This window comes from Benincasa hispida, chromosome 7, assembly GCF_027475165.1.
Source record: "Benincasa hispida cultivar pf3 chromosome 7, pf3_genome.v1.1, whole genome shotgun sequence".
Lineage (NCBI taxonomy): Eukaryota > Viridiplantae > Streptophyta > Magnoliopsida > Cucurbitales > Cucurbitaceae > Benincasa > Benincasa hispida.
Window position 1 is genome coordinate 37,570,917 of NC_143484.1, and position 13,776 is coordinate 37,584,692.

General features: G+C 30.1%; 1 protein-coding gene across 1 annotated transcript; it reads right to left on the bottom strand.

Moving 5' to 3' along the window:
- Positions 1 to 21: 21 nt before the first annotated feature.
- Positions 22 to 3,347, bottom strand: PUB14 (plant U-box 14). Its single transcript, XM_039036015.2, has 4 exons — positions 2,605 to 3,347; positions 2,007 to 2,123; positions 1,400 to 1,816; positions 22 to 1,307 (listed from the first exon to the last, which is right to left on the bottom strand). Exons 1-4 carry the CDS (start codon positions 2,884 to 2,886, stop codon positions 231 to 233), a joined length of 1,893 nt encoding a protein of 630 aa, XP_038891943.1. The 5' UTR covers positions 2,887 to 3,347; the 3' UTR covers positions 22 to 230.
- Positions 3,348 to 13,776: the final 10,429 nt, after the last annotated feature.

Sequence of the window (13,776 nt, forward strand, 5' to 3'; positions counted from 1 at the left end):
GCTTATAATGGGCATGAAATCTTATTCTGCAGGACCTTGTTGCACTTTCTTCACCAAAAATTCAAACTACAAAAATAGAATTCCTTAATCATAAATACAATAAAATATATTACATTATAAAAAAAGTGATGGTACCTTCACTTTTAATGCCTTGTAATTACAAGGGCAAGATGGCATTGACTTGATTTCTATAACCCCCAGTTGATTAAATAAATTAATAGCCAAATTGTTTATAGATTAGCTGATTGTCCATCAAAGCGTTGAAAGAGTTCTAAAATGCTTCCTGCTTTCCTCTTTGCTCTGTCTGTGCCATTCTCAGATACTTCCTTTAATGCCTCTTCTGCACCATGTTCCCTAGCTAGCTTCAACTGCTCAAAATCAGTACTACAAAGCGACCACAACACCGCAGCAGCATTCTCCCGGTTCCGTGGAGAACCGGTTCTGATGAACTCCAACAGAATTGCCATCGGCCCAGCTTCCCCTATTCCCATCTTTCCTTCATGGTGAGTTGCAAGAATGGCTAGAATGGCTAGAGCTTCATCAACCATTCCACCTCCAGCATCTTTCAGAAATCCCATAAGTGGATTCACAATGCCTGCCCTTATTGCTCTTGCTTTATTTCCCTGATAGATCGAAAGATTGAAAATAGCAGTGGCAGCATCCTTCTTCCCTCTCGGAGTCCCTTCTTGTAGCAAACTAATAAGAGCAGGAATTGCCCCAGCTGCTCCGATTGCAACCTTATTCTCGTCTATTACTGATAAGCTGAAAAGGGTTGCAGCTGCATTTTCCCTTGCCTCCATACTGCCATTTTTCAACACTTCTACTATAGCGGGTATGGCTCGTAAATTGACAATAGTTCTTTTGTTACCATCGTTGATTGAAAGATTCAATAATGCTGTAACTGCATGCTCCTGGGTTCTAGTATCATTTGAGGATAATAGTTCGACAAGGAATGGAATGGCTCCTGCCTCGGCAATACAAATTCTGTTATCCGTATTCCTCTTCGCTAGTAACCGGAGCTCACCTGCAGCTGATCTTTTCTGTTCTGGAGATCCATTTACCAGTTTTACTAGTAAGGTATCGATGGCCGCCCGATCACAGTCTGAAACATTGTTTCCGGGTTTCTTGTTTCTACAGCTACCTTGCTTCCTTGGCAGTTCAACGCCATTGTTCTCACACCATAAAGCAATTAGACTCTTCAAAACGTAATTTGGTGTTAAGGCTGTATGTGATAAAGCCTGCTGAGATTTTGGACAAGTTTTGTGCCCTGCATCCAACCATTTCTGAATGCAGGATCTCTCATAAGTCTACAAAAGGTCACAAAACAGTCTATTAATAAGCATAACAATAAGAAAAATAAGAAAACATTTGCATTGCATCCATCAGTTTCGGTGTTCACCTGCCCGGTGGAGACAATGACCGGATCCCTCATCAATTCAAGAGATATAGGGCACCTGAAATCGTCTGGGATGACGGGAGATCTGTGTTTAATGGTTGTAGTTTTTTCGTCTTGAGAAGTTTCAACTTCTGGGTTTTCTGATTGTACAAAATCCTTCAGCTTCTTTAAAACAGATGACATTTTTCCAAAAACGTCCTCGAGATCTCCATCGCTTGAGGTCACTAACTCATGGATCGCTAGTGACTCTTTCTTTAGATCGTTTATAGTTCGAAGATGCAGCTTTTCAGAAAGTCTCTTCAATATTGTAGGATCAGAATCTTTTTCTTCCTGTAATATGGCTAAATCCTTGTCTAACTGTGCATCAGCTAAAGTTATTCTCTCTTTCGCTCGTTTGAATTGTGCATGAACAAGTTCAGTCTGAAACAGATGAAATCAGCAGTTAACCGTCAATACATCGATTGGTATAAGTGTATATCTCATCCAACTCAACTAATCAAAATTTGGTACTAAAATGACAGTCCCCAACTCTCTCTCGGGGAAAAACTCCAAACAAAGAGAAAATAGCAAATTTGATGTTCAATGAGATTCATGGAGGTAATAACTGTACCTGTTCTCGAACCTCGTCCGAGATCCCAAGCTTGTCGATGGGAAGCTTGCTGAGTGCTGCTTCAATATCTTCCGTCATATGATGAAACTCAAGTACAATCTTCTCCAACTGCGAAGCCTGATACCCAAAAGGAGAAAGAAAATTCCATAAAGCATTTGATGAATTATGATAACAAGTTCAAGACAACAACTTCTTGATAGCGGATATTCACTTGTCAAAGTAGATGACATTCTAGAAATTACTCAGCCCACATTGAATACCCGATCAAATAAAGAATCACAGAAGCCACAGAAAATCTTCTAAGCTAGAGATTACAATCAAGAAATCCAAATTAACATAACTTTCTTCTTCAAACAACGGAACATATATGAACAACAATCAAAATCTTCTGAAACAATTGACCATTTCAGTTATTCACAGAACAAAAAACAGATAGATCAGCTAAGTAATTTCCTGTTAACATTATGAAAATTACCATCACAGATTACCTACAAATTGATACTTCGAATTTCTAGTTTAATAATCATCTCAGATTCTCAACAACCAAACAGAGAAGTTCAGAACAAGAACATACAAGAAAGGAAAACAAAATCAATACCTGAAATAGCTTGCTTCCTCGGCTGACCGACTTAAGAAGCTCTGTAGCAGAATCCAAAGCAGTTTTAAGCAACTCCAAGCCTTTAAGAACATCGAATCCGAGTTCTTCTTCTCCATCTCTTAATTCCTCAAACAAAGGGCTCAATAATTTGACCCTTCGAATCAGGTCCCCATACATCTTCTTACAGACGCCGTTGTACTCGGGAAGCCCTGAAATTTCCCTAACAGTCTCTGGCAGTTGACTCACCATTATATCTTTCAGCTCCTTCTCCGACGGACCCATGTCGAGATTCTGCAAAATGATGAAGAAATAAACTCGAATTCAAGGGTTTGGAAGTTTTTGAAGAAGACCCAGATGAGAGAATCAGCCCAATTTCGATTGTAATTGAAACTAGAATGGTTTGGTTAGAAATTTAGAAGTGGGATATGTGAAAAACTCCATGAATGTTGAATTTAGGGAAACTGAAAAGATCAATGAAGGGAAATAGTTATAGGACTACGAATTGAGGGGAAGTAATTGAATGTTTAATAGGTAAGATTAAATGGAAAGATTAATAAGTTTTAGGCTTAGGTGAGCCGTCGAAGGAGATGATTTCATTTGGGAATGAAATGACTAAATTAATATAATATATATATATATATATTGTGATTAATAATTTTATGACATTTCCATTGGAGAAGAGTCAGAAGACTTTTGGATGGGTTTCGAGAATACCACAAAAGGGGAAAGAAAATAATTAGAAGAGGTCAAAAGTCTACAGGCTGGCGCTGTAATATTGAAATGGAGTTCCTAGGTTTTAGTTCTTATTTCCGGGAGCAAATATCAATTTATATTCTTAAATTTTAAAATTTGTATCAATTTAAATTTTAAATTTTCGATGGCATATCAATTTAAATTTTGAACTTTGTGATTTGTATCAATTTGAATCACAAATTAATAATTATATCAATTTAAACCCTAAATTTTTATAGCCGTGTATCAATTTAAACCTTGATCATTCATAAGTGTATTCAAATAAAACATAATCGAGAATTTAAGTCGATACAATTATGAAAGTTTAGGGTTTAAATTAATACAGAGTTTAAAATTGATACAATTATTAATTTTGGGTTTAAATTGATGCAATCTCCAAAGTCCAAAATTTAAATTGATACAATTATTAGGTCATGATTTAAATTGATACAACACCCAAAGTTTAGGAGTTTAATTTTACTTTATTGGAGATGACTAGTTTAAATTTTAAAGACAAAAAACTTAAAGGAGGCATTTGGGGTTGAGTTGTGAAGTCTAGAGTCAATAGTTAGAATTAAGAAAGTTTTTATTTGGTGGTGTAGAATTGTAAGATGAAATTTCTCAATAAACGAACAAACTTCAATAATGTGCATAATAGTAAATACTATTGAAGTTGAGTTATCTAATAACAATGGTGTTCAAATAACCCAACAACTCGAATAACCCGAACTATCCAATCCAAATAATAAAGGTTTGGTTGGGTTTCAGGTTGCATTTTTAAAATTTCGGGTTGACCCAACCCAACCCGAATTACTAGTAATATATATATCTATCTATCTATCTATATTATAACTTTAAGGTTTTATATTATCCTCCACTTATTGCCGCTCATCCTCACACCTCCTTCCCCTCTTTGATTTCTTTTCAAGTTTACGCGTTCTTTAGGCCTCATCTCTCTCACTTTTCTCCGTTATCTCCCTCTTTAGTTTTTATGCATCATCAAATCTCATCTCTCTTAGTTCTAACCGTCGTCTCCTTCTTCATGCATCTCTCAGGCCTCTTTTTGCATGTCTCTCTCGTCGTCGTCCCTCAGACATTGCACAAAAAAGCTTTGTCTCTGTCCATTTCATTGTTGCCTCATGATTTTCCTTCATTTGCGCCTTCCCCCTCGATCTTCAGGGTGTCGATTTCCATTCTCTGGCTTTTTTCTATTTTTAAAAGAAAATAATCCAGATCTCCTTTTTTGATGTCTCACATTCCAACTCAACAATCCAATTCAACCCAATCCGAATTTTAAGGATTGAGTTGGGTTCGGCTGGATATCTCATTCGAGTCATTTCGGTAGCCAACTCGAACTTTTAGATTGGTCTAAAAAATCCCTCCAATCCAATCCATATACACTCCTATTTAATATCAACTTAATAGTTAATAGATCAAATAATGTCACTATCATCCAATTAAAAACCAGGCAAAGAAAGGAAGTTGGAAGACTCCCTAAAGATTGAAATATGGATCTAATTATTTTGAATACAAGTTGTGAAGACACATAGAGTATAAAGACTTCAAGACTTTGGATTCTCTTCGAGAAGATCAACAATTTAATAGGTAGATCTAAATAGATCAACAAGCAACATGTTAGAGGCCAAAATCTCCATCATTTTTTGCAAGCATTCAAATATCAACATTGATATCAATTTCAAGACTTCCTACGAATATATTATATAATTTTTATATGAAAATTTAATAAATTAATAATTATAAATCTTATTATTAGTATTTATATGCATATTGGTTATTATTGATTGATTATATATGATATATAAGAGTTATTGGTTAAATTTTTAACCATGTCGAATCATTCAATTTACATACATATCAACGACATATATTTAAATTTTTTATAGTGTCTTAATTAATTTATTTAAGCTCAAGTTGGCCAAAATTCGATCTCTTACCCTATCATTATTATACTAAGAAAATTATAAAAGATTATGGTATATAGAGATGTAACTTTTTCTAAAAAAAATAAATAAATAAACCTATATACTAGAGAGAGATAATCATTGAACTAAAAAATGGTTAAATTTATAGACTTAATCAAAAAGTTGAAAATTTGAATATTCCCATATTATTTTGCTTTAAAGAACCGGTGAAACAAAAAATAAATTCCCATTTAGTAACTATTTCGTTTTTTTGTTTTTAGTTTTTGAAGATTAAGTCTATTTCTTCCTCATTTCTTACCATAATTTGCATATTTTTTGTAAGTATGGTGATTGAATTCTTAACCAAATTTCAAAATTCAAAACAAATTTTTCAAAGCTATTTTTCTTAATTTTTAAAATTTGACTTGATTTTTTAAACTATTGGTAAAATAGATAACTAAAGGAGAATTTTAGAGGTGAAAGTAGTGTTTATAAACTTAATTTTCAAAAAAAAAAAAATCAAAACCAAATAGTTACGAAATAGGGTCTAAATTAACAGAGATAACTATTAAGTGCAGATTCGAGAGTGACTTTGAAATTGTCAAAAAACTGTTGGAGAGTCAAAATCACTTTTGTCAATTTTAAAGTCATTATGAGACATGTCTTTAATGAATCAAAATTAATTTAATATTTAATTTAATATTTTTAAATATAATTTTCATTTCATTAAAAAAGATTTTGAATCATTAAGAATATGTTTGATAATAATTATAAAAATGGTAAAAATAATTTTAACATAACAAATGGCAATTTTATAGCTATGTGACCGTTTTGATTTACATTGTTGAATATTTCAAAAACAGAAAGGTTGCTTTTCCTAAAAAAAAATATATATGTTGGAGAGTCAATTGCGCGTATACTTCAAACATGTGGCCAATAAATCACGCGCCGGCGAAGCGGGTTTAAATGAGAGTGACACAAGTGGGCCCTCCTTCTAGATCTCTAATTCCACGTATTATTAAAGATATTTTATTTCAACCAAAAATGTTATTATTATTACTGGAGCAAAATATACATTTGATCCATAAAGATTTGAAGTTCAGGTAGAGATGTCCGTCTCAAAAGAGGTAAAAAATCCCGATTAGATAGAAAATGGGGAGGGAGCATGGGAGAAGTTTTTCCCTATTGACTAAATAGAGAAGGGGATGGGGATTACATTCCCCATCTCCGACCCCGACTTAAAAGAAATATATATATATATATATATATATATATTATTTTCATCTCTCTATATATACACACACGTACGTCGATCCACTTATTTATAATATTTTAATAACTTTAATAATTAGATTTTTCTAATTTTTATATCAATGTTATTATACTTCGATACATTTTTTTAATATTTAAAACTTTATTCTTTTTAAGACTATGAATATTATAATATTTAAGTTGAAGGGTTAGGTTTATAATATCTAAATCTTCATTTGTAGAAATTATAAGATTGAATATTTAAATTATATATTTGCATATAAAAATTATTGTTTTTATTGGTAAATTTTATAGTGTTTTTAAATTAAAAAATGTATTGAAAATTATCGATTTAGTATATAAAATTTTATCAAGGTTGAGAATAAAATTAAAAGTTTAAGAAAAGAATAAAAATTAAAAAAACAAACGAGTACTTTTTTCCCCAATGGGAAACTCGATCCCCGTGAAATCCTCACGAGAAATTTCATAAGGATGAGAAATGAAATGACCTGTCCCTGTCCTGTGAACATCTCTAAGTTCATAATCATGTCTATTTGGTCTTTTGAGTTTCAAAACAAACACATTAGTTCTTCATGTTTGTCAAATATTTGTAAATGGTCCTTGATTTAAATTTAAGTTAACGGAATACCTACTAGATGTTATGTGTTGACGTGGACATTAATTAGAATTAATGATGTATAATTAAATTAAATTTTCATTAACTATGGAATAAAAGGTGAATTATTTAAAAAGGAAAAAAATGATGAAGGAAAAGTTTAATTAAACCATCAAAATCGAACTTGATATATGAACTATCGTGCTACATTGTTATAAATTGGTTTCAACTTCAATTAATTTAAAACATGTTGAACAAAAACTCACATTATGTAAAAAGAAATTTTGTATAGCAAGAATTGGAGAGGACACTAAACCAACATTTAACTAAAGAAAATTTGTGTTATATGTTATAGAGAAAGAAAACATGCACTTGAAAAGTCTTATAATATTTATGAAAATACATGACACTAACTGATAGTGGAGAGACGACACATCGACAACACCACTGACGGTTCAATTTCTATTCATACGACAAGTAGAGGCTAGGGCACATGAACAAATATTTTCTAAACCTTTTAACTATTTTAAATAACTTTTCCTTATATTTTAAGTTAAATTTTAATTTATTTTCTAACTAATCCAATAAAAATGACACATCGTCGATTACAATTAACGTCCACGTTAACATATAACGGTCTAGTACGCATTCTGTTAACTTAAAGTTAAATCAGAGACCATTTAGAAGTATTTAACAAACGTGAGAGACTAATGTATTTGTTTTAAAACTTCGGGGGACCAAATAGACATGAACTTCAAATCTTCGGGACTAAAAGTGTATTTTTTTCCCTTATTATTATTATTAGTAGCAGCAGTAAAAAAACAAGGTTCAAAATATTGATTGATGGAAATATCGAGTCTCAATTTTATGAAAATATCGATATCGATGGAAATTTCAAGAAACTTTATGAAAATTGATGGAAATTGTTATAATTAGCCGTGAAACTTTGATTGTGACCTAATTGGACTATATTTGACCATTTTTAATCATCATTTCCATAAAGTAAGATAATATTTAGAGGTATAGTGCAAATATCTGTGTAAATGTCGATGCAAGAGCAAAAAATTAAAAAAGAAATGGAAAAATAATTACACAATAATATCAAATATTGACAACTAATTGCAAAATTAAAGGACGTGAAATGTTTGTATACAAAATAATTGTAAATTATTTATCATAAAACCTACATGTCTAATACCAAAAAGATGACCTTGGACTTGGAACATCTAATCCAGAATCTTGATAATTCAGGTAAAAACTATGTAATTGCTCCCAAGTCATCCTATATTAAAAATGCTAAAGATAGTTACTTAAATGAAATTGATAGGATTCATATGGCAAACATATAGATCTTATTGATGAATACATCTCATTGGTCGATGATTTTCCTCTTTTAGATGGATAATAGCCGTTCGATGGAAAGTTAGGTTGGAAATTTTTGTTATGGTCAAGTTTTGAAGGACCATTATAATATGAGTAAGAATTAGTACCTTGACCATAGTTTTGTTGTGTATTACTATTGCTTATGACCATAGTTTTCTAAGTCTTTTTCTTGGTAATGAAAACTTTAGACGGTAAAAGAAGCAAAACTCACATCAATTCAATTTTGAAATGAAATGATGTGAAAATTCAATGGAAAAATGTTTGATGAAATTAAAATAAATATGTTATTTTTATCAATTTTGTTTCTTAGAATTGAAAGCTTTAGATGGTAAAAAAATAAAACTTACATCAATCTAATTTAGATGTGAAATGATGTGAAAATTCAATGTAAAAAGATTTGAACGTGTTGGCTTTTTGATTAATTTTAATTAATTAATTAATATTTTTATGATAACATGACATATTTTGAATTGTGAATTGCGTAGAGCTCGGAACAAGGATTCCAACGCAATTTGAATCGCTTAAATGGAGCTCAAACGAAGAAGATATAGGCAAAACAAACTTAACGAAAAAATCCCGAGCTGATGACGTGACATTTCTTTTCCATCAAAATGGACCAATTGAAATGTGCCACTTGAAGGAGGAATGACACATGGTTAGATTTTTTATTTTTGGATTGATTTTAAAATGAAAAAAATTTTAATATTATTTTATGTTTGTATCTAACGGTTAGTTGGACACATGATGAACAGGTTTCAAAAGAAAATGATTTTAAAATATATATATTATTATATATATTATGTTTGTGTCTAACTTGAGTTTAAATTTCTACCATTCAATTTTCTTTTCCAAGATCCAATAGTCCAAATTAAATATGGTTTTTAACAATTTTTCTTATTTATTTAAACTCATATTCTTCTCCAAATGTTTAGAACAATTTTCATAATTTTCAATCCTCTCCAAAAATACAAAGCTTCACTTGATGCTCTCTCCAAGCTTCAGCTTTCTTCTTTTCATCTTCTTTTTGAAAGAGATATTTTAAGTTATGAGGATTGATTCATTGAGAGCTTTAATTTGTAAATCTACTCTTTGAGAGAGTTTTCCTCATATTATGTTTCATTTTAAATTCATTAAGGTTTGCTCTTGATCTCGAAAAAAGAGTTGTAACGGTTTGATCTTCAACCGTGGAAAGGATCGAGTTTGTTTTTGCACCCAAAAAAAGAATGTTGTAACAGTTCGATTCTAAGTCGTGAAAAGAGTCAAGTTTGAGTGACAAACTCAAAAGGAGCTTGTGAAGTGGATGCAGGCTGGTTGTGCCGAACTACTATAAAATTCTTTGTGTCAATTTCTCTATTCCTTAAACTATTTAATTTTGTAATTAATTTGTTCTAAAATTTTATTACTTGAAATTATTTGCAATTTTTTCCCTTAAATTTAATTGCTCATATATGTTTATTTTGATTGGTAGTTCTTAAATTTATATATCCTTTACCAACTGTTTATTATATTTAAAAATTGTGCTTTAAAGTGTGATGGTTAATTTCTTGTTTAATTCAAAATGAAATTATTTGTATAAATTTATTGTTAGCAAAAAGTTTGTTAATTTGTTTAATTGGGCTCACATTAGTAAAATGTTTTAATTAGTTTGATTAAACACTATTCACCCCCTCTAGGTTTGTACCGATCCTACAATTGGTATGTAACTCTTCTACGTAAATTATTTTTCAAGTATTATTTTGATACCTAAAGCATCATATTAATATTTTGAAAAATTATTTAAAAGCTTAATTGATGGTGTTTTATGACAATTTTAGAAAATCATTGTGTTGATAGACCCTCATACTTTGATTGAAATAGAAATTATGATGTATGAAAAATTAGAATGAAAACATTTATGCTTGCTATGGATTTCAATGTTGTGTATGTCTGTGAGCATGATTTATCAAATTAAAATTAAATAATGAGTTGCTCATATTTAATACCAAAACCATAAACATCATATATTGTGCATTGGATAGAAAAATATGTTACAAAATTTTACATTTTGAATATGCATATGATATTTAACACTTTCTTGATAATATGTATAGTGTAGAAAATTCTCTTTGTAGTATTAATGATTTATTTGATGTGGAGGAGAATTATAATTCTCAAACTCAAGAAAAAGTTCATAAAGTAGAAAAAGAAAAATGTGATGGATCTTCTTCGTGCTTAATGGCTCATTCGAATAAAGATTTCGGTGATGAAAATGAGGTAAATAATGAATCCCGTTCTATGATGAGCTACATGATGTTTTTGAAGATATGGAATATGATTTAGAATAAGTTAGCTCTAAATATATAAAACTCTCAAAGAAGTTTATGGCTTTGTCTATTGAAAATAAATCTTTGATAGATGAAAATACACGTTTGAAAAATGGATCCATGCGATGTGTTGGTGCATGATTTTCTTTGCGATGAGAAAAATGTTTTTGATTGATAAGATTAAATTTCTTGAAATTGAGAATGATGAGCTCAAATCTTTATTATGTGAAATGAAAATTGAATTGATTGACTTGAGAAATAAAAATGAGAAATTTGAATCTTACTTTTTGGAATTAAGTGACGAAATTGCTAATTTGAAAAATAGAATTATTGAGTTGTAAACTAGCAATACTTCTTTAGAAAAAGACAAATATTCTCTTGTTGACAAGATTAAATTTCTTGAATGAGATATTGATGAGAAAAATAATCTTTTGCATATGCTTAAAGAGAAAGACTTGTTAATAAAGAGCTTGAAATTGCAAAAGAGTCTACTAAAAAGATGACTATTGGTACAAAAAAATTGGATAAGATTATTAATGTGGGAAAGCCTTTTAATAACAAAAAGGGATTAAACAATGTGAATGAAAATTCTTCATCTAGTTCTAGGACTATTGTTGTTAAAACTATCCCTTGTATGTCTCATAATTCTTTATCCAATGTGCCTAATTTTGTTAAATAAGAAATTTTTCATATACGAAATCATGTTAGACTAAAATGTGTTCATAATGTGAATTTTATGTCTAAGCATGAAAAAGGTAGATCTATGCATGAAAAATCAAATTTTGTGCCTACTTGTTATTTTTGTGGAGCTAAAAATCATATAAGACCAAATTGCTTTAAATTGAAAAATGCTTCAAGGAAGAATTTATTTGAGAAAAAAATTGTGAAAATTCCACTCGTTAAAAGTAAATTCTTGTCCAATGATGTATGTTATTTTTGTGGCAAAATTGGTTATAAATATCATGCTTGTTATTTGCCAAAAACAAATTATAGTTGTTTTGGAATTAATTTGAAATGGGTTCCAAAGTCCTTGCTCAATAACCATGAAGGCCCAAGAAATGGGTACCAAAAATTTTTTTGTTGAGCTTTCTTTGTAGGTGTAGCTCAAGAAGCAAATGATTGTTTGGATTTCAAATTAGAGCAACTAAAAATAAAAATTTGCTTGAATCCAACAAAGAAAATTGCATATTTGGTAACATTTTTTTTTTATTCTTGAGATAATTATGCTTTTGGTATCTTTATATAAATTATATCTCTTAAATGGTTTTGGAAAGTTCAAATTTTGTTTCCTTGAATTATATTGGATATAGAATTCAATGTCCATGAGAAATGATTGAATATCTATGTATTTGGTATTTATCTATATCGCTTATTATTTGATTTTTTGGCCAATTAAATGCTTGTTCTATCCTTGTGTTTTCTTGAAAAGTTTTGAGCAAAAGGATATTGAGTCTTGCAAAAGATTGTCATTGTTTTGATACTTAAGATATGTTTTATTCTTTTGGATGAAATTGACTAGAGTTTATTAAATGGGTTTTGAGCATAAGTTATCCATTTTTTTTATTCAATGTTGAAAAGAATGTGTTTAGAGCATGTTGTTTTGAAGAGTTGTTAAATTCCTTTTCATAGGAGGAGTTTTTATAAAATTGTCACTTTATTGATCTCCAATAGCATGTTTGTTCAAAATTGGTTATGTTGATATCATGCTTATATTTGTATTTGCTAATATGTTGTTTTGCTTTTATTTGTTTTTCAACAATTTGTGTTTATATTATAATATTTGATATTTTGGTATCTCGATTATTTGAATTTTACATGATCGATTTTATCTCCTTGGTTTTTATTGACATATTTCTATTAGAAGGAGATTGCTTGATTTTAGGGGGAGTTATACACTTTCATATATGAATTTCACGTTGGAATGAAAATAATTCTCATATTAGTTTATTGATGTGTGCCTCTCTTTTTCTTATTGTTTATCCTTTAAGGGGATTTATTGTACTTCCAGTAAAATTATGTCTTGAAAATTTATTTGATATTTCTACCCTCAAATTGAATTATATGTTAATATTTTTTTGTCCCTTATTAAGGGGAGTGTTCAATTGATTTCAAAGGGGGAGAAATTTATGAAAATAATCTTAAATAGAATTAGCCTAAACTTGGTTGATTCTTTATGATGCCTCTAGATTTTATAATGTTGTTGTTTGTTATATTTCTTTTAGAAGGCATGTAAATAATAGAAGAAATGCAAATAGGTGTTCATGTTTTACAGAGAACTTTCATGTTTTACTTTTCTTAATTATCATTTTTTTTATAGATTCCAAAAGGAGGAGAGGTAATAAGAAAAATGAAAGCATATTGTTATTGAATATATTCTTTATGTTCAAGTGAATTGAAATTATATGTGTGTTACTTATGCATCAAGAATATATTTCATATATCACACCTATTTGGATTTCATTTTTTCTTTGACTTGTTTGTCATCATCAAAAAGTGGGAGGTTATTGGCTTTTTTACCCTTATCCTTAAATTAATTAATTTTAATTAATTAATATTTTAATGATAACAAACCTACTTTTATTTATTGAAAATTTGAGTGTTTTGAAGTTTCTATTGCGTAGAGCTCGGAACAACGATTCCAATACAATTTGAATCGCCCAAATTGGAGCTCAAACGAAGAAGATATAGGCAAAACAAGCTTAATGGGGGAAAAAAACCGAGCTAATGACGCGACATATTTTTTTCATCAAAATTGACCAATTGAAACGAAGAAGATCCAGATCAATTTGCATGTAGTTGTCATGCTATCCATCCATACTTGATCTATGTCATTGAATGTATTGGAATTGGTGATCAAGGTTTAGTTACAAGGGTAGTGACAAAAGTTGCCTTGATTCTGTTGGGATTGGTGTCTTAATTCTCCCGTGGTCTCGTAGTTTGTAAACATTTGTACACATATTGTTAT